The 20,997-nt window shown below is 45.7% G+C and overlaps 2 protein-coding genes across 14 annotated transcripts in view; one reads left to right on the forward strand and one right to left on the reverse strand.

Annotated features, from left to right (window-relative positions):
- NPRL3 (NPR3 like, GATOR1 complex subunit) overlaps positions 1–5,022 on the forward strand; it is a 40,151-nt gene extending 35,129 nt beyond the window's left edge. The window contains exons 14-15 of one of the 4 annotated variants that reach the window (XM_090151459.1): positions 324–516; positions 4,341–5,022. In XM_090151459.1, the coding sequence (XP_090007585.1) occupies positions 324–516; positions 4,341–4,506 (359 nt within the window). In that variant the 3' untranslated portion in view covers positions 4,507–5,022. The remainder of the gene's footprint in view (positions 1–323; positions 517–4,340) is intronic. The other 3 variants (XM_031595205.2, XM_031595208.2, XM_031595207.2) reach the window with 3 other exon arrangements.
- Positions 512–20,795, reverse strand: MPG (N-methylpurine DNA glycosylase). Of its 10 annotated transcripts, XR_016471631.1 has the most exons (7): positions 20,134–20,335; positions 18,197–18,314; positions 14,693–14,918; positions 11,577–11,781; positions 6,603–7,720; positions 5,830–5,924; positions 512–1,537 (listed from the first exon to the last, which is right to left on the reverse strand). XR_016471631.1 is itself a non-coding variant. In XM_031595210.2 (5 exons), the coding sequence occupies exons 2-5, from the start codon at positions 18,223–18,225 to the stop codon at positions 7,326–7,328; spliced, it is 855 nt and encodes a 284-aa protein (XP_031451070.1). In that variant the 5' UTR covers positions 18,226–18,314; positions 20,468–20,795; the 3' UTR covers positions 5,029–7,325. The 10 variants fall into 10 exon arrangements, 7 of the variants coding, with proteins under 7 accessions (XP_031451070.1, XP_031451071.1, XP_090007588.1 ...); XR_016471630.1 differs by having other exon boundaries at positions 5,830–7,720; XR_016471629.1 differs by lacking the exon at positions 512–1,537 and having other exon boundaries at positions 5,029–5,924.
- Positions 20,796–20,997: the final 202 nt, after the last annotated feature.

The following is a 20,997-nucleotide window of genomic DNA, read 5'->3' on the forward strand; positions in this document are numbered from 1 at the left end:
TTACCACTTCATGGTGTTCCAGCAGAGCTGGCTGGGAATTTTCTCTTCAAATATTTTATGGACTGTTTATAGTCTCCAGAAGTAGAGTTTTCCACATAAATTGATGGTGTTGTTGAAACACTTTATTTTCCCATTGAGAAAATCTCTACATTGTCATATCACAAATTGCAGTTACACGTAGCGTTTCCAGACCCACTTCCTTTGTTCTACAAATCTGAGGGGACTGTTTGGAAAGACTGCACAGATATTGCCTGAAATGATAATCTTTACTTCATTATGCTGAGCAACATAGAAATTCTGTGTCTCTTCTCTTCCCCTGATAGCTAGCAGTGATGACATGACTCTGACAAGTCCCAGCATGGATAATTCCAGTGCTGAGTTGATACCTGGCGGGGACTCACCCCTGAATAAAAGGATGACAGAGAATCTCCTGGCAAGCTTGTTGGAACACGAGCGGGAAGCTATCCTCAATGTCCCTGCTGCCCAAAATCCAGAAGATCTTCGCATGTTTGCAAGGTAGGAAATCGGGAGTGCAGAGTGTGACCTTTTTTCCCTATCCTTGCTGTTTTATGGACAGATAGATGTGGGCTCTTATCAAATACCATTAGCTTGGGATTTAGGAAGATAAATCGTTTTGATTTTGTTTCATGTACCTATTTCATATGGACACAGAACTTTTGAACAAAAACTAATTTATATGTCACAAGAACAGTGACATAACACTGTTAACAGTGTTCTGGATGGTGAAGGAGCATCAGGACATATGGTCAGACAACAGGGCCTTCACTTTTTGCCTTCCAGTTTTGCTGTGTTCACAAATGGGGGACATAACTGCCTTGCTTGAGAACATAATTCTAAGCATCCAAAGCAAAGACCTAGTCGTGTTGGTGCTGGTGTCTGTTAGTATTTCCAAGACAGCTGTTATTTATTTTAAGGTTTGTAAACTACATACAACTAGGAGACAAAGGAAAAAAGCATCAGAGGTAAGTCAGCCTGAACCCTTCCACAGAACGGCCTGCAAAGACTTCCAGGCCTGTTTAGCTGAGATGAGCTGCTCGTGTGAGTGGGTTAGTTAGCTCTGTAGGTTAAAGTCATATTGTGCAGCAACAAATTTCAGCTCTACTTAAAATAAGCGAGATATGGCTCTGCACGTTGTGAAAAGCAGAATGACTTCCTAACAGCTGGGAAAGAGGAGAGGGAATCTCTTCTTTCCTAAGCATTTCAAAACACAGTGGCATCACTGGAACGCCGCTTTCACTGGCTGGCATACTCATAGAGCAGAAAACAACCAGGGCTGAGATCTGCAGCTTTTCCTGATCTTTACAAATGCAGGACATCCCCTGCAGCCTGCTCTGCTCCTCCTGGTTTGCAGCTCAGTTCAGGTATTTGTGCAGAGCTCTGCGGTGCTGCTGGGTAGGCATCTCCTCCACCTTCTGTAAACTATTCACAGGATATTCTCTGCTTGAGTGGCAACACTTGGACCACTTGAGAACTTTGAAATGTTTGTTCTTCATTACTGGAGAAGTGGTTACAAAACCTATGAAAAAGAAGGAAAAACAAAATCATAACCGGTGCTATTTTAAATAAACTCTGTGGGGACACCAGGCTGGTTTAATGGCAACGCAGATTGTTAATTATCCTGGAGAGAGGAAAGGATCTCATGATTGCTTCCCTGTCACCTCTTCATCTGGGTGAAACAGCAGTGTGAAAGCTTTTGAATTGCAGATGCCAAAAATGACTTCAGTTTCTTCAGCAAATTGGCTCAGTAAGCAAGCAGCTGCCATAATGATGTTTGCTTTGCAGATTGCCCATGCACCAGGTTCTTTAGCAGAGCCATCCTAGGCATCTGCAGTCTGAATTTCCATTCCACTGTAGATTGAATCGAGGACTGTAACTTACTCTTAAGTCAACAGTGAGGAAGAGAGAAGGTGGAATAAACAAAGCAGCCCTGCGGGTAGGATGCTGGAGTGTAAAAATAGAAATGCTAATGCAAGATGCTCTGGTTACTTGTGACTTTATGAGGCAGTGTAACTTGATGGTTCTGTATGTACTTTCTCTTGTGTTGTGCTGTGAACCATCTGAAGTGAGTGTCTGGGTAAACCTGTGGCTCTTAATGAGAGTGTAAATAATTGCAGAGAAGCTGCTGCAGTGAATGAGCTGATCCTCCTCATTACCCCAGCAAAGGTTACTGCATCAGCTCTGCTTTCTGCTTTGTCTTCAGAAGCAGCACCTAATGAGGGCTGTGCTATGGCAAATAGCTGTGCTGGATCAGCTGCCTCCCAGAACAAATTCCTGCTATAAATGCATAGTTAGTGCACTAAATATACTGTAACTGACCTTCCAAGTATAGTTTTGTGTGCACAAAGGGATGGTCTATTTTCAGCATGGCAGTAAAGTTCAGCCTGATACATTTTTGCGTGCCTGTGCCTCTGAACTCTTGGTATTCATTAAACAGATGGCACAGAAGGGACTTGTGTCTGTCCACTGCTATGCACAGTGTTTGCAAGCAGAAACCTTAAGGGGGAAAAGAGGAATATGGGAGCTTGGCTCCAGCATTGGCTGCATTAACCCTCACAGCATTGAACCAGGATTCAAAGCCAAGTTGTTTCTATAGCTGCTGCTGGAAGATGGGGGCACGTCCTTCCAGAATCAACTTGAGAAAGCCACAAATTGCTTTTGAACCAGATCTTCAGTTACGTGCACAAAGTGTTCCTCACTGCACGTCAACCAGTGCTTTTGTAGACAGGTTGAGGCCTCACTCATGGCTTCTCTCCCAAGCCATGGGCATAGAGCCACTCTGAGGATTTTCTTTATTGCTCTTAGCTTGAGAAACAGGGGTCCTTTACTCCATGGAGGAATGTTCAGAGGTGACATCAAGCTGTGGACAGTTGTCTCCATCTTCAAGCAGTGCTGGTGGAAGGGATATCTCCTTGGCCAGACAAGCTAATTTTATTTGAATGACTAAGATGATATAGTTGCTTTTGTTGGTTTCTTTTTTTAATGTGAAGTAGTTTAGGGAACTGCTGTACCACCACACTGCTGATCGCAGAGCAGCTCTTGTAAGTCAGAGAGGGAAGAACAGTGCTGAGCAATGGAAAGGAATTATCTTCCATCACTGCATCTGAATCTGGAGGCACCCATCTGTGAGCAGATGTATTTGTGCAGCTTCAGAAGGACCCAAAAGAAATTGCTGCCCTAAAAACTGCCATTTTGGGACTCGTTTGGGTTCCATAAATATTCACTGCCCAACAAGGTGAAAAAAAAGGCTGAAGAAGTTGTCCAGTGCTGGCAGCAGTCCGGCTGGAGCAGGAGCCTGGGCTGGGCTCTGGGTTGTCTTCCAACATTTTTGTGTTAACATCCTCTCTAGCTTTTATTGGAATGGAAACTATTTCATCTTCACTCGCTACAAATCCAGACTCTTTCTGAATGTAGGGTGGATGTACTTATTGGAAAACTCCCCCGTGGTCTGTGTGACTGCTGAAAGCCAGGTCGTGATCATTTGCACAGATGGTTGTGCCAGGGCACAGTCACCTGAGCAGCTTCGTAGAGCAGAGAGAGCACAGTGCTTTTAAAATCTCCTTTAAAGTCACTCATTGAACAGTGATACAAAGTAGGAGAGGAAGGGCTGAGGCTTCTGGTGTCTGTGTGACAGGTTGGTGCCCACCAAGGGGACGGCTGTACTGACAGAAAGGACTGGGGGATTTCAGTAGTTATCATGGCTTGGGCTTAGAGTCACTGTTTAGGGTTTCTTTTGGGACTTTGTTACTCCCAGAACGTCTGTGAGGTGCCTGTGCCTAAAATCTCCATCTCCCTGCTGCAGCCTCTCCCCCCACCCCCAGACTCATCCAACCTCAGTGCTTACCTGCCAATACCAACCATGTAATGGACTGCTGTGGGCGAAAATATCCTCTTGGTTTTAACTCTTGCTTTTAGAATTATTGACAATCTCAGGAAATGCACCAGGCTAAGAGACCTTGTGGTACCTTTGCAAGACCCTAGGGCTGTGTTTTCTTGTTACCAATCAGGCCAGCCTGGGAGCAGGGCATCCATCCAGAGAGCTGCTGTGAAGCCAAGTGAGTGTGATAGGAATTGGGTACTTCAGGAGATGAGAATTTGGTGGGTAATGGTCCCCGTGCTGCTTTTCCAGGGGAATTCTGTGTGCAAGGCATGCCTGAGCTAAGAGCAGATTTCATTCATTTCACATTGCACATAAATGAAGGACACAACCCGAACGTCTCCACATTTTTGTCCAATTGGAGAGGAACAGGAGGGTGACAGTACCAGTTCTTGCTGCATGCATTTGCTTTTGGCCCACGCCTTCCTTGCTCTCCTTTCTGCAGGTTGCTTCACTACTTCAGAGGCCGACACCACTTGGAGGAGATCATGTACAACGAGAACATGCGGCGCTCGCAGCTGCTGATGCTGTTCGACAAGTTCCGCAGCGTGCTGGTGGTGACCAGCCACGAGGACCCAGTCATTTCAGTTTTTCAGTCCCTCTTGAAATGACTGCTAGTGGAAACCTGCCACGCTCTTGATATTCTACAAGATGCCTAAAAGAGAGAAATCCAGTTCCTTCTCAGCACACGGCATACAGCAGGCACTCTGCTGCCGTGCCTCCATTTCACACCTCCCTATGCGACAGCTCAGTTCTGTGTGAGGGGCTGTGTGCCTACTGCAGGGCAGCCTGATTTGTGCCATGCCACGCTCACAGCACAGGAGCTGCTGTCTCGCAGACCTTCCCTGGCACTGCTCCTTCATTGAGATAGGTGAGAGTGGTCCATGAATTTTACTGGAGTGTTACTGACGTGTGGGTGGATGCTTTGCACCAGAGGTCTTTCCCTGTTCTCCACCACCACTTAGCAGTGGGCACTGCTCATGAGCAGCCTGTCCTCACTGCTTGTCCTCTGCTTAAGGACAGAGTGAAGTTGGCCTGGCTTTTAGGGGAACGATCCTGGGTACTGAGGAATTAATTCTGTCTGACCACTGTTCTCTGGAAGCAGTGGGGACATAAATAGGAATGCAAAGTATCACAAGTAAACAGTTTTGTGAATGAAAATGATTTGCTCGCTTTGTTACAGCTTTCCTCTCCCCAGGACCCTTATTACACAGTGTCTGTGGGGGCACTGCTGTCACTGGGCAGCCCATTTGTTAGCTGATTTGCAGGTCTGTTTCAAATTGTGGTGGGAGGAATTTGGTTGGCTCTGAGGAGGACTGAAGCTGGCTGGCTGTGCTGCAGGTGCAGCGTTGTATCAGTTCCCCAAAGCTGCAGACTAATGGCAGTCACGCTTGCCCCTCTAGGGCCTGCTTTGTTGCTCTGTCCCACTATGGTTGCAGGGAAGCAGATTAGGGAGCTGGCCAGCACTAAAGCTGTCCAGATGAAAAACAATGTACAGGGATGTACATGGCTCTGCTTCATGATCTGGTCCAGCAATCCTCATTCAGCTACAACAAGAGGCAGCAGCATGGACAGCTGCCACTCTTTTTGGCTGCATCATGAACTTAAGCCAGCTATGATGGTGCAACAGGGCTGGGCTGCCTAGCCAAAGCAGCTGCACTGGCAATTGCTGCTCTGCTCAGGAAGGAAAGACCAAGCAAAAGCCCAAAGTGTCTGCACAGCTCTGTACCCAAGGAGGGTGGGGAGATTTTTGCTTCCATGGTGGTAGCTTTCAGGGGTGTGTGGTGTGTGAAAACAGTCAGGTTCCTCATTCAGACTTTCCCTTATTCCACACACATGCAAGCTGGAGCTTTTTCCCAGAGCTGCAGGACTGTGAGAGGGGCTTCACTTGCCCACACAACTTGGGGTAAAAACGTGAGCATTGTGCAACTTACCTGCAGCCAGCAAGGAACAGCACAGGGCCTGCAGCGCACTGGATACCTGATGGCAGCTACTTCAGCACAGTCCCTTCTGAGAGCCTTCCCTGCAGCTGCAAGCAGGGATGTTACAGAAGAACAAAAGTGATGCCTGAGCTGAAATCAGCACAACAGCGGCCCACCCAGTCCCCACCAGTTGAATCTGAAGGTGAGTTAATGACCTGGACATGGCAAGATCTGTTCAGAAGGGGTGGGTCAAGGGGTTTGAAAACTTGAGCTTTTTCTTGCACAAGAATCCCAAATGAGGAGAGAAATCCCTGTCTGGAATGGGCAGGACAGCTGCCTGCTGGCTGTCACCCAGCTGTGAAAAGACAGAGCTTGTCCAGGGGCTGCTTGGGGCACAGCACAGGGTACCACCAGGCTGGCAGTGGATTATTTCTGCAAGATGTGGCTTGGTGCAGCATAGCACACAGCACAGGTAAGGCAGGGAGCACCTGTCTGTGGAAAAGTGTGCAGCTAACTTGAGATCCAAGCAACTGTTTGGCCTAGTTGCAGGGCTTGGTGCCACATGTGCAAGGCAAACTGCCAGCATGGCTGCAATTCTATGGATTCTCCCCTGAATCCTATTATTTCCCTCCCTCTGTACTTCATGGCAGGCTGCAGCTCTGCAGAAAGAACTGTGAGGCAGAGATCTCAGCATTGGTTCTTTCTCTGTGTTCAGGCTCCCACACTCGTAAACTTTGAACTGGTCTCAAAGGCAGCTGGAAAAATAAACAAAGCGAAAAACTCACTGGATTTTATAGAATAGTGTAGGTTGGTCAGGATCTCTAGAGGTCTTCTATCCAAATTCTGCTCAGAGAAAATGTTACATCAGGTCATTCAGGAGTTGTCTGGTGGAGGTCTGATTGCTCCCAGTTCCAGCATTTGACCACCCTCATGGTGAAACAGTTTTCCATATAGCTAATGAGAATTTCCTGTTTTCTAGCTTGTGCCCATTACAGCTCATCCTGTCCCTGTGTACCTCTGACAAAACTCTGGCTCTGCCTTCTCTGCACCCTCCCACTAGGCAGCTGTAGTCAGCAGCAGGATCGTTCTTTCTCCTCCTCATCTCCAGACTGATCAAATCCAGCTCTCATAGTTTCTCTCAGCCCTACTGCCACCCACTCTTCTGGCATTATACTGAAGAAACCAAGTGTTCTGGCCTCTCCTGGGGGCCAGCACAAAGGCGAGCAGCACAGCAGGTCAAAGTGGTGAGCTTTCACTAGTCATCCACCTTACCAGAGCCTGGATCCATTCACAAGAGAGAAAATGGCTCCCAGTGCTCAAATCCAACCTCAGTTCTGGCTGGGAGATTCATTCCAGTCTGCCCCATGAATAAAGTTCCACCTTGCTACAATAAAGTATGTTTATTGTTAAAAACCTCCAAGCTGCCCTTGCTGCTGCCCCAACATGGCTTGAGGCTCTCCTAAAGAGCACAGCTCAAGTCCTGATTGGTGGCACACTTGCAAGACTCATCAGCTGCAAGAGATGGGTTCCATTGCTGCCATCTCTCGTTCCATTTTCTTGTCTACAACACTCACAAATTTGTTTCCCCGTAAATAAAACCTGAGAGGTTTCTGTGACCATTCCCCTCTGTTCCCAATGCCAATCCTGGTCGTGGCTACCACGTCCTGCTCCCCTGGCAGCTCCTGTCCAGGTACCATCCAGATGGCTGCATCTTGAGTCAGGTCCCTTTGGTCAAAAGCCTTATCAATCCCAAATGCTTGGCAGAGCTTGGAAGGCCCATTACACAGCTGCCAGTCCTTCAGTGGCTTTGCAGATCCTTTTCTTGAAGTGCTGCGCAGCTCCCTCATCACATCCAAACCCTGGAGAGGCTCCAGAGAGCGCAGTAAGACTGCAGCCCCTTCCCCTGTGCAGAAAAAGAGCCATATGTTAGTACAGGTTTGTTCAGAAGGAACATCTCAGCAGAAGCACTTCAGTTGCATTCCCTGCTCCTGGCAGAGCGGGGAGTTGCCTGCAGCATCCAGCCACAGGGCCTGTGCTTCCCTCAGGCTGCTAACCCGTGGTCAGTGCACTCACTTCCCTATGCTGAATGTCCAGCATCCCACAGCTCTGTGTCCTTGGTTCATCTGTCCTCACCCAGCCCCACTTCCTGATGTTCCTAGGCCAAGCTGCAGCTCCAAGGCTTGCCAAAGGGCAAGAGGTTTTTCTTATATCACCATGATGTTGAGGAATAAATACACATATGGTTCAGTTTTGGCATAACTATCCAAAGCTGCTCCCAAACCCAGTGGATTTATAACAAACTCTGATGATAAGGTCTCCAGCCAGCAAATGAGAGGAGAAAGAAGTCCAGATGCTGCCAACAGAACGAGGCAGAGCTGGACTGGAGGAGGGCTTCTGGCATGTAGCTGTGGGCTGGGGAGCAGCTGGGCTGCTCTGAAGGAGCCCTGGGTGGAAGCATTACTGATCCAAGTGACAGGCTGAGGTGTGGGTGTGACAAACATGGCCTTGGGTGGTACAGAGGAGCGAGGTCAGCATCCTCGTGCCAGGGAAGCTCTTGTGAGATGGGCGCTGGGGTAGCAGGGGGCTGCACAGCCCTGGGAGCATCACTTCAGCAGAGACAGCCCCATCTGTGACAAAAAATGAAGAAAAGTCCTATTTTCTTCTCCAATGTGATTCATCACCCTGCCAGGAAGGAGCCTAGGAACTTATGGCTCCCCACAGCCACTGGGACCAGCTGCTCCCCCTCATTTTGGTGAGGGTGAAGCAAAGACGCAGCTCTGAGCAGAGAAAATCCCTTGCAAGGAGGATTTCCAGCCCAAGTGGGACAGAAATACTTGTCCAGTATTTTCCATCGGAAAGCAGGGAAGGTCTTCTTCTGACCCTGAGTGGGAGAGGTGAGGGCCTGGCAATGCAGCCTGTGTGCTGCCCCACACAGTGCTTGTTGTGCGGGGCTGCCCACGGCATTCCTCCCCTCCGCCTCAGCACTGGGGATGCTGCTCTGCAAGGACTTCCTTTCCCTCTCCAGCCTCCAACATCTGGAGCTGTGCTCAAGCCTGGCAAAGGCTCTTGTAGCCCAGCAGATCCCCAGGGACCCGCAATTCCCCAAAATAGAATCCTTCTCCTATTTTGTACAAATGCCACAACAAGCTGCTCTCAGCTCACAAACTGAAAGCCCGATCTCTTGCTGTTGCCAGGTGTGCCTACTGCCTTGCACTGCACAGAGCCCCCCTGCCCTCTGCGCAGCTCCATGAAACAAACACTTCCAACAGCTGTCCACAATCTGTTTGCAGGCACTCCCTTTGCTAAGGAAGGGAATGAAGCTAATCTGGCAGCCAAAAGCTGCTACAGTTATTTAGAGCTCAAAGGTCATTTTAGATTTTTAAGAACATCCTCCACGTCCTAATTCTGCTTTTCATCCATGCACACAGAAATATCCTTCACGTTGGGATGCTCTCACCAGCTCCAACTGTGAGAATGGCTAATTACACTCCTTGCCCTCATCCATCACAAATGCAAGTAGAAACTGTGGGCACTTGAATTCAAGTGTCCTTGTGAGCTGATGTGAATAAAGGCACATGCTGAGAGCAGCTGCAGCGCTCCCAGACCCCCACGCAGCAGTAGCAGGGTACCTGGCATTTGTCTCTGGCTGCTCTGTGAGCATTTCCACTGGAAAGCTTTCCAACTCCTTCTAGCTACGTGCAGAACAGATGAGAGTTAGAGCAAGACCGCCAGGGGAAGACAGGAGCTTAGGGATGCCACAATGAGATTCTGTTTTCTCTGCCTACTCCTCCATAGGTGGACGTTTGGCACCTCCTGAGTGTGCTTGCACATCAGTTTTATTTAACTACTAAGCAGTAGCCACATTCTTCTGGCTCACCTCCTGCCTGCTAGAGTGCTGCAGCCTTCTCTGTGCAGCCTTCTCTATGCAGCTTCTCTGTGCAGCCTGCCCAGCTTGCTCCCAGGGCTACCTGCCTTCAGCAGCTGCCTGACACAAACACTGCTGCTGCCATGCTATTGGCAGGAGTGCCTGTCCTGTGCTCCAGCTCAGAAACACCACACATTGCCCTCCCACGTCTAGCAGAGTCGCTCCATGTAAGGAGTAGATTTAGAGCTAAAAGCTGGGATCTGACAAGAAGGAAGAGGCTGGTTCTGTCCTTGGGCAGTCAGGAATTACAGAACGATAAGGAAGTCCCACACCCGCACTGCACTGCTCGCTTCTCCTTCCCTGGACTGACTCCAGCTCTCACTCTTGGAAACAGCTCTTGGCCGCTGGAGAGAAGAAAATTTTCTCCTCTCTCCACCCATCTGACTCACTGTTCCCAAAACACTTCCTTCAAAGTCCCAGTCTGGGATCCCCGCTGTGTGACCCCACGTCTGGGTACAGAATCACCGGGATCCCCATTTTACAAGAGATTACTTCAGGTCTGGCAGCAAAATGCTCACATTGGCAAACTCCCGAGAAACAAACCACAGCAAAGTGAAAGAGAAGCTCGACCAGCAATTACTGCCTTCCTGAAGTGAGGGAAGCCCAGTGTGCCTCTCAGCTCTTGGGAAGGCTCTCTGTGCTAAGATGATTCTGCTGCCAGCACCAAGATGTGCTGTGGGATTCGTGTGCACTGAGACATTGGGTATATTTTGCTATCATTTAGGATTTCTCCTCAAAGCAATGTAGAGATACACCACATGGCTATCAGCAGCAACAGGAAGGCCTCTTGCAGTAAAATCCCATAGGACTCAGCTTTACCTCAGTGATGTACACAAAGATTCCCCCTTCCTCCCTTTATTATTTGCCAGTATTTCAAATGCTAAGAGCCCCGTTCTGAACAAAGAATCATTCTGCTTTCGTTATCTGAACAGCTTTGGCAGAGACATGGTAATGCAGTTCACATGTGTTCATCCATCAGACTCCAGACTTTCACTTAGGAAGACAGGCTCTTCCCCCACACTATTACCTGGCACTGTTTTTCTGCTTGGCTACCTTCCAAAGGCTAAAACCAGAGGGCTAATGGTCATCATCACAATGCATTCTGCTGTGGAATATACAATATGCTGTATCTTGGAAATGGTGGAAAAGAATTTTTTGAGATTTTTCAAACAAAATCAGTGTTTAAGAAACACATACTGCAATTTCAAGGTATCTAATTAACCAACACCTTCTTTTTCTGAGGCAAAAGCTATGATCTGTAAGGAAAGCAACACCTGCTTGTTAAAAGGGGAATTATTTGATTAAGGATTGGTTTTTATTATCATGAGAGCAGTAAAGGAGGATTACAGATCCTGTCACAGCCTGCTTTTGGGATTTTCTTTTTTAGTTTTTTTTTTCTTGAAGATACAGCAAAGCAGCTAAAAAGCTTCTGTAACAACTCAGATAATAATGCTCAGACATCTTAGACCTTTTTGTTTTCCTTGGCATTTAGTTTCTGGGGATAAAGGAGGGAGACAGAAATCTTTCTTCTCCTGACAGTGGACACCAAGATTTAGATTTTCACTAGACTGCAAGTTTCCTTTCACACCACCACCCTGAAGGAACAAAGTGCACTGCATCACACGGATAAGGCAGCAGCTCAGCTCATCCAAACTGAAAGCACCATCCTGTAAAGATACCCTTCCAGTCCTTGATCTTTATTTCTGCATCTGAACAGCTCAAAGATCTCGCAGCTGGGACCAAAATCCCACCTGGCTGTGTAGCCAGAGATGGCCCTGCTCATAGTGTTTGAAGCTGACACATAGGCACTGAATGTGCTTTGGCCTCAACTCACCTTGGCTGGAAACGTTCACGCAGAAATAAATCCCATAGATCTGATACACGTACAGAGTTCCTGGTTTCATGAACATTGCTGCATTCCGCTGAGTTTGCTTCCCACCTTTTGAGTGAGAAGCTTCATCTTCCCCACCAAGATAAGCTTCTGTTTCAACAATCCTCCCCCAGAGTTCCCTGCCGTCAGGAAGTTTGCGAACTAGAATCTGAAACAGAGGTCAGAGGGCATCAGTTAGCAACAGCCCCCTGTGCAAAGTAACCAGAGCACAAGGCTTCTGGAAGCAAAGTCATCAGAAAAAGGGCCCTTAAGGCACTGCCCACTCTCCTCTCACTCTCTGAATGCAGGCTGTAAGCTAGCATGAACAATTCCAATTTCATCTGTCTGGACCACATCCCAGTACAAGAAGTTTCTACCTATCACTCACCCAGCAAAATGCTTGGGGTGCATAGCTGTGGCAGTATCATACAGAATTAATTTATGACCATATGTACAACAAAGCAGCAATCTCCACAGCCCACAGAACTGCTTCTGTGGTTCTTTTCTGCATTCTCACCCCAAACCACCAGAACAGCAAGCGGCTTAAGGCAAAAAGCACCACTGATATAAAGCACCATGAAGGTGTATTCATTCAATCAGAAGAAATATGACAGCAGCATTAATTAAATAACTACTGTGATTGGATAGACTCTCCCCTTGGAGGTGTTTCAAAAAAGTCCTGGCACCTAACTCTAGAGATAACCATAATTGAAATATCAGTGCTGTTTCTGTGTTTTCTGCACCGCACAGAGGACCAGTGCAGGAGAGCTGGTAATTGGCCTCAGGCAGAAAAAGCAGGTCTTTGTTACTGCAGTGTGCTCCTCCTTGCTGCCAGCTCCTTAAATAAAACCAAGTAGATGAGGAAAAGAAAAATAAACAGCCACAATCTCTGAAAAGATTCTCCTGAAGAAAACAAAACAATGAGCAAACTCCTTACAAAGCTGCAATTCCTGCATCTCATGCATTCCCCACAGTATTTCCCAATTAATTGAAATCATCAGTATTTTATTGTTGTGAAAAACAATGATTTCAGAAAAGTACTGCTGCATGTGAATACTCCAAAAGCACACCCACGTGGCCAAACTGCTCTTTCAGTACAGTGAAAAGCAGTGGTAACGTTACAGTTTTAAGAGTATGCAGGCATTTCCCTGACTCTTCTGACAAAATATCTGCAGCTGAAACAGTTAAATGTAATAAGTAATACTAGTACAGAAAGCACCTCCAAGATCTGGTAGAACAAAGATAACGAAATATTAAAACTACCAATGCAGTTATATGAAAACAAGAGCATAGATTGGGTCACAGGAGAACATAAGTTATACTTGAAAGAAAATGTTAAAATGAATTTGCCTGATTTGTAATTCTAGGCCTAAATAGGAAAAGGATAGAAATAGGAGTAAAGTATTATCTGCCTAGGGAGATGAATGTATGAGGATGTTAAAGTCACTGAGACACCAAAAAATGCATTAGTGGACAGCTTCAGGTGCCTTCATACACAGCAAGAAAATCTCACAGTGGGATGGGACACGGACTGTATTTTCTAGACACCAAAAAGTACTTTGCAGAGTCAATAATCAGGGATCTCCCAAGAGAAAACAAAACTCTCAAACTGATCCAAACTCTTCACCAAAGACTCAGCACTGAAAAACAATTTTGTGTCATGACCATGAAGCATAAAATTCAGGGTCCTTCCACAAGTAAGGTCCAAAAATAATCTGTTACATTATTGCTTATCAGCAAAAAGGGGAAACTACATAAAACAAGGAAGCTTGTTATGAACTTAAAAGAGACAGCCAGAAGTCAAAGCAGGAAAGGCAAACTTCTAGCAGGATGTCTATAAAGAGAAAAAATACATTTGATGTATAAGAGAGAGGTTGAGAAAGACCAAAAATAAACACAGCGGGAGCAAAGCAGAGCAAAGGTGTCCATCACATGCAAGACAATATCCTCCAGAAGTAAAACCAATGGTAGATACAGAGATACAGGCCAAAACAAAGTTACTGGAACAAATTCTCGAAGTATCTAAAGTAAAGAGAACCCAGGAAGTTTCTTAACCCTCCAGGTAATAAAAATATAAAGAGGACTCAGAGAAGGTAAGATCACAGCACTGATACTAAAACACATTTTGCAATTGTGTTTAGAAGGTCCCAGACTCAAACTTTTTACAGGGACAACACTGGAGGAACTCTCTGAAATGAAAAGAGAGTTTTTTGAAGGACTCACTGAGCAGAAGAGACACAGTTTAGCTCCCCTTCTCCCAAGGGCAGGATCCAAAGATTTCTCAACATTTCTGCGTTGGCATAAGGGAGGAGGTCCTTTCATGAACAGGTTTCAGAATGAATAGAGTTTAACTGCAGAGCTGTGGAGTCCCAGAGGCCTCCATGCCAGGGCGTATGCTGCCTCACATGTTTCTGTTAATAATGTGGGAGAGGTGAGCACCATCTCTACTGGTAAGCCTGAATTATTCAGAACTGCAAAAATAAAAGAAGGTAGATCAAACTTGTAGAGCATACAAGGCAGCATAAAGGAAATTATCAAGCAGGCTGCTGAACTGCCAGATGAGAATAAAATGTCAGTACACTGTGACAGTGGATATCAATCAAAAAAGGCCAAGGACCTGCTATTAGCATCACAAGATAATCAAATGGAGGTAGAGAAGGAAATGATGCTGGCTGCACAGCATTACTTTCCAGTGGGAAAAGCAGAAGCCAAGAACAAATAAAGAAAGTACCTGAAAGGAAAATAACTGGCCTTAAAAAACCTTCAAACCACAAATAGCAAAGTGTAATTCAGTAAACCAGAAAAAAAGGAGAAACTCCACAAAAATAAACTAATTCTGAAGTGCGACAGTAAATTAAGCCTAAAAAAATTACCTCTGTGACTACATCCAAAATAGATTTAATAACTAGTCTTCAATTTAACCAGAATTTTACAAGAAAAATAATGAGAACAGTACTCCTGAAATAGCAAAGCCCCAGAGGCAAACTGCAAAAAAAAAAAAAAGAAAAAAGATAATCCCTTTACATTAAATTATTACTGTAGTGCAGCATGTGGTAGCTAACGTCAGTGTTATGTCTTACCTGTCCCAGGAAGGATTTGGCCAGGCTGATACAGGGCTGGTTAAAGAAATCTGCTTCAAGTTGGGAAGATTGTTTTTTCTCTGTTACAAAATATTTGCTGCTTTTTGGAGAAGAGTTCCCATCAAGAGTCGTGGTGGGGCTCTTCAAGGCATCAGAAGCAGGGATGCTGGAGTTGCTTTGGAGGGAGCTTAACTGAGCCCACAGCTTTCTTTTTCTTGGCATAGTTCTAGGAAATAAATGCAAACATATTTGGAAATGTAAAGATTAGTTTAAAATAATTCATTTCCACAAATTCTTATTTTTACACATCCCTCTACAAAGGCTCTGCAAGGTATTACTGATTAGACAGTCCAGGCAAAGCACAGGAGCAGGTGACATATTCAGCTGGATTTACGTCAGGTTAGGCAAATATTGGGCTGTACAGACATGCAAACAGAATACTGCAGTTTGAGCTTTCATCTTTTAAGGGCTTAAGATAACAATAAACTCTGATCCACGTAGCAGTAAAAATATGTTTGCTAACTGTTAGGTTAGGAAATATGAAAGCAAAGGTAAACCCGTACCATCTTCTTTCTACTGAGAACTTAAATAATCTATTAAGCAGGCAAAAGAGAATATGACAACACTTCTAAAATTGTGCTGGTTCAAGAAGTTCACAGAAGTGACATATCAATCATTTTAAATAGTGATGTAATGGGTAAGAATCCAAATCTCCATGGGACACAGAACACTGGAGCTGGGAGATGCCTGATTTACAGTCAGAGTCAAGCTTGTCATGCTGCAGAAATGATTGTACTAAGACCTCCACAAAGTAAGGCTTCAGCTCACCTACCAAAGAGATGAAGAACAGTGTGTTCCAAACTACAGAATGTATTTGTGACAACTACATAACCTGAAATTGTTCTTCGAGGTTTGTCACCATTGTGCTGGCTTCAAAAGGTTCGTGTATCTTTTTCTGTGCTGCAGTTCTTACTCTTGTCAAACAAGAACAAACTTACTCATTCTATAAAGCTCTTTGAAATGTCTGCTGGCTAACTGCACAATGTAGAAGCTGAGGGTGATGGATTAGCACTGAGACTGCAACCAGCTTTGGTTGGAGCTATTTTAGTGCAACATCTGCATTCTGTATTGCAATAATTCAGTGATGTTAGAGACTTGCCATAGAATTGCCAACTCCATGTCAGGTGTTCTGCTCTGCACTATAGCTTTCACTTTGTGGCAACTCCTAAAAATGTCTAGAAACCACTTACCTTCCTCAGACTAAATTGCCTGATGGCCTTTGCAAATATGAGTCCTGTCTGGGAAGGAGAATGTGAATAGCAGAAAGTTTAGGAAGGAAGGGACAAAAGAGAAACACTTCTCCATATCAGGCTAATTTCTAAAAAGTCAACCAAGTGAATGTTTCCTGCTGAAAACTACTTCCAGGCTTCTCTGACAGCATTAACTGGAACTACATGAAGACATGCTGAAAACGTAAGCAATCTGTGCAGAGCATGAACTCAATTGGTAATTTGTGCTTTTATGGAATGCAGCATCAGAAACAGGATCTGAGTTGCCTGACACCTACTGCCTTTGCAGTTAAGTCATTCTTAGAAGATACAAGTGTTCTTACACAAACATTACACTGGCAGCCCAAGGGCACTTGTAATTTCATTGCTATAGGCTGATCCCACACAGACCTCAGCATCTTCACCTCTCATTAGAGGCAGAAGTAGGATACTGCCTTATAATCATGAGAAATTCAGAGCCTACAACATGTGATTGTTTTAAAAGCAATAACAGAGTGAAGGGAATGCAGTACTGTCTCAGAAATCCAGAAAAGCCCCAATGCATGCTTTGTGCTTGTCCATGCCCCGATACAAAACATAAAACTCTATGCCTTGAAGCCTATTTGCTTTTTCTATAAAGGATGTTACCTGTACGTACAAATCCCTTCTTGCATACGAAAAAACACACCATAGGTATCAGTGCATTTCAAGTACCCAAACCATATTTATTTGGGAAGTAAGAGACTCCATCTCTTCATATGCAGGTCTGCAGACAAATCCCACAGCCTTGAGACTGTGTGTCCCAAATAAGAACCAGCTGTGGATTCAATCACTTTTTACTAATTCTGTTGTAACCAAACCAGCTGCAAGTTGTTAAGCACCTGTGTGCACACATAAAGAAGCAGGGAAGTCAGAAGAGAAAGATTAAGAACTGAACAGCTCTGTGCAGTACCTGAAGTGTTCAGGCCTGCTGGTCTATTCTCAGGCAATTGTTTAGGGCCCCTGTAAGCCAGAATCAGAAACACTGAAACTGATGTACAAATACAGCTCAGCAGCAGACACCCCCTGAAGACAAAGGACAACAGAGTCTACACAGACTTCTTTAATCCTTATAAGAAGACAGCATGGGTAGGTATTTCCTTGTGTAGTCAATAAGACAAAGTAATTGCATCAGTAATTTGCATATACTCTCAGCTCAAAGGCCCAGATACCTGCAGCTGCCAGATGTTCCCGACACACACATGATGAAGCAACGTATGCAAGACTACGTTGCCACTTCTGGGGAAACAATTCCTTATACAATTCCCAGTTGTATAGATTTTATATGGGTATATACAAATAGCACAGTGGGCAAAACCAAAGGACATTTCTTCCTGCAGCCTGCTCTCATCACAGGTCAAAAGGCAAGGAAAAAATAGAAGGAACACACAGTGTTTCTCCAAGCATCCTCCACATCTCTGGCCAGAAACCTTTGAGGAAGGCACAGCTTTATGTACTTAGTAACCATGAGCTTTATTCTCTTTATCCTTTAGTGATCCTCTGAACCAAGGTAACACCATCCAACCACGCTGCAACAACCATCACTTACCTACACTTTGCTACACGTTCCCTTAAGGAGTTATGAACCTGCCTCTCAGAAATGCAGTTTGGTTCTCCCTATAGGCCTCTTGTATTTGCAAGAGACATGGTAAAGTATGCCTTGCCTTCTTTACTGAAGAAGAAAGCATCATAGAAGTAGTAATTACAGCTTCAAAAGCCACCTGAATCAGTTTACATTTACAATTCACCAGTCACCCTTCCTCTTCACCACCTAAAATAATGTTAAACCAGCTGGAAACACTGTGACAGTCAGCACCATGCCCCTTTTCCAGGTCACTGCAAAATGTTGCTCAGCACATCCTTGCACCACTCTAGAGGTGACCTCCACTCACTGGAAGGGCTGCCTACTTACTCACACCTTCTTTCCTATCTTTGCACAAAGTGTTCAGGATGGGAACCATCTTATTGAGGCAGGAGTTGCTCACACTGAACCAGAGGGCTGCAGCCACCTCTCTGGACAACAGCGTGAGAAGAGGCTGAAAAACCTTCCTGAAAGAAGAGTACAGGCAGGGGTTGATAACTATAATCACAAATACTACATCAATCTCTTCAGAGACAGACCTTAATAGTATTTGCAATCCTACTAACACCTCCAAAGGATGGTAAAATAAACGAACAATGATTGTATACACCTTACTGAGTGCTCTGTAGGTCTGGCAATGTCATTTCCTGCACGGAGTCCTTCCAGCTCCAGTCTATGCTCCTACTGTCTGCTGGACATCTTGAGCTTTTCAGAGTGAAACACAATCATCCTTCTGTGATGACCAAAGAAGATACAAAATGAGAGAAAGCAATGAAACATCACGAAGAAAAAAAATCCCTCATCAAAATTCCACTTAATTTTGGTTGATCTTCTCAAGTCACTTTATTCTATTCTAATTTTTCCCCACCATTCTAGCAGCGTGACAAAGCTGCATGAAATGAAAGCACACAAGTTAAGTATAATACTGGCAACGGATGTTAGTTAGCTCAGTCCCCAGAGACCAGAGTTAACCAAGCCATTATCAAGCAGCATTCAGTGAGGCCACAAACACTGATAGGCAGTTCCGTTTTCTGATGTACATCGACATTATGTGCACCAAATGTCCTCTGGGAGTATTTGGCTAATCATCCAAAAACTATGAGTAATTTTTTTCCGCTTACATGACGACATTGAAAACACTCATGATTTGTAAAGTTCACTGAATGACCAAAGATGTCTCTCTCATTAATGCACTGATAAAAAGGAAAACCTGGTGACTGAAACCCTCAAACATCCAAGTAATATCCAGAGAGTTCCACTTAAGGGCATCTGTTGAAGCACAGCAACTTAAGAACCAGGAGGAAAGGCACAGAGCACAAAGATGGACCCACAGAAAAATCCTGGAGTTGCTCCCTGCATAAGCACAGAAGCAGAAGGTTTTCATGGTTCCTCCTGAGTTCACACCCAGAGAAAGGATCTGCTGCATACCCAGTCCTACAGAGGAGTCATATCTGAAGTCCTATGAGAAAATTTTGACAGGTAGGGATATGGGACAGATAATTTTCTCCATATTTCAGGCCAGCTACTCAAAGAAAGGTCTTAGTATTGAAACCCTGCACAAACAGCCTGAACTCTCCAGCAAAACCAGATGCAAAAAATCACATTTTGCCATCAGTCATGAAACAAACTCAGTAACAGCTAAGATGCTGCTCTAGGAGATTCAACTGGGACGTTGAATCACACGTGCTATGAACCTGTGTCTGTGAGTGAGAAAGTGCCTTTCTTCTATTTTCAGAGGAAAGATTTCCTACATTTAGTGATTTGGGATTAATCTGTATGGTTACAGGGAGAATATTTGTCTGTGTTTTGCACTGTAGTACCAGACACAGTCAAATAATTAAAGTAAGAAAACAAAATACTGACTGGAAGCCTTCATAGATGATGATCTGCAGAGATACACTTGTAAATGCAGGTTAAGATAAATAACTGCTGTAATGTCCACCACAACAGCAAGCATTTTCAGAACCCCAGAACGAAGCCTTCAGGCTCTACATCAACAAAGGATCTGAGGAGTGGGGACAATTTCCCACACGGCTTTGGATCACATGCTGTACTGGTGAGACAAAAAACTTCTGATGAGGTAACACAAGAACAAAAGCTAAAGCCTCTCCTATAATGAGATGCTTCCAGGAAGCTATGAAATCACTGCTTACTGTAAAGGCTGTGAAAATCTGAGTCAAACATAGACGTGAACCAGCAGACCTCAAACACTTTCCCTTTCACGCCACAGTAGCTTCAATTCTAACGTGGCAATCTTATTTAGAAGAGCATTTTCAAAGCAGATCTTCCAATCAGATGGCATTCCTGTAGATCGGGTATCTCTCCTCCTGATTGGGTCCAAATTGTCACTTCTGTGGCACATACACACCTGCGTGGTGGTTGAATTTCCATCATTTAGCTACAAGATCCCCCTTCTCTGAGATCTCTGCACCACCTGTCACTGACCCCACAGCCTTTCACCTAACGCAGGGCAGGCCAAAGGAAGCTCCCTGCAGAACAGAAGCAACGTGACAGGAAACCACAGCACAGCCTTATTCAAAATGCACGCGTACACATTACTGCACAGCTGGTCAGGCCGCGTTCCCCCCAGCCTGAACGTCTTCACAGTGGGGCTGGTACCATTTTTCTCAGTGCCCATTGCAGCCTTCGCAACATCACCGACTCACAGCACACAGAAAACAAATTTTTAGAGGAGCCCAGCAGCTTATCACGCCTCTTATCACACCGCAGGACGCGTTTATACTCCAACTCCCAGCCCACCGACACCCGCTCATCCCACCCGGGGTGCAGGGAGGACAAGGGCTCCCCGTGACGCCCCGCACCCCGCCGGGCCGGGCCTCGCTGCGGCCTGCAGGCGGCCCAGCCGCGCCGCACACACGCACCTACCGGGCCGCGCCGCCGCCGTTGGGCGCAGCCGGGGCGGGGCGGGCTGCGGCGGGGCGGGCTGCTGCGGGGAGCCGCCTCCCTTCGCACGGCTAGGCCGCGGCCTGCGTGGAGGATCGGCCGTGCTGTTGGCTTTCCTTCGCTTGTGAAGCGTTCTGTGGGTTTTTGGCTTTGCGTCAGCGTCACCTCTGCAACACGCTGCTCTTTCGTATTAGTAAAGCTGAGGAAAAATATACGTTGTGATGAATACGGCCACAAGCTGACTTTACAGAGGGCTGCGTGAATTGTTCCCTCAGCTCCCTGAAGGAGTGCCTGGCCTGCAGAAGATTCTCAGCTTCGGCTTTACCCAGATGGAGCACGGGCTGAAAACACAGCTTTCCTCATCGCATTCTGCAGACACGCCGTTGGGGCTGTTGGTTCATAAATAATTCCTACAGTAAAACGTCCTAACAATACTTAGGACTGCACCAATTGTGTGGGGTGTGCAGGAGGGGCATTTAGCATCATCTAATTCATAAACTTGCAGGGAGAGA

This window comes from Phasianus colchicus, chromosome 16 (genome assembly GCF_987193195.1).
Source record: "Phasianus colchicus chromosome 16, bPhaCol1.hap1.1, whole genome shotgun sequence".
In the NCBI taxonomy this organism is placed as follows: domain Eukaryota; kingdom Metazoa; phylum Chordata; class Aves; order Galliformes; family Phasianidae; genus Phasianus; species Phasianus colchicus.

Excerpts from the sequence above, each read along its gene's own strand:
- MPG (XM_031595210.2), bottom strand. The coding sequence starts at position 18,225 with ATGACATTGCCAGACCTACAGAGCACTCA. Across the intron at positions 14,919-18,196 it reads CCAGACCTACAGAGCACTCA|AACTATGCCAAGAAAAAGAA; the intron begins GTAAGGTGTATA and ends TTTATTTCCTAG. Across the intron at positions 11,782-14,692 it reads CCAAATCCTTCCTGGGACAG|ATTCTAGTTCGCAAACTTCC; the intron begins GTAAGACATAAC and ends CCTCTGTTTCAG.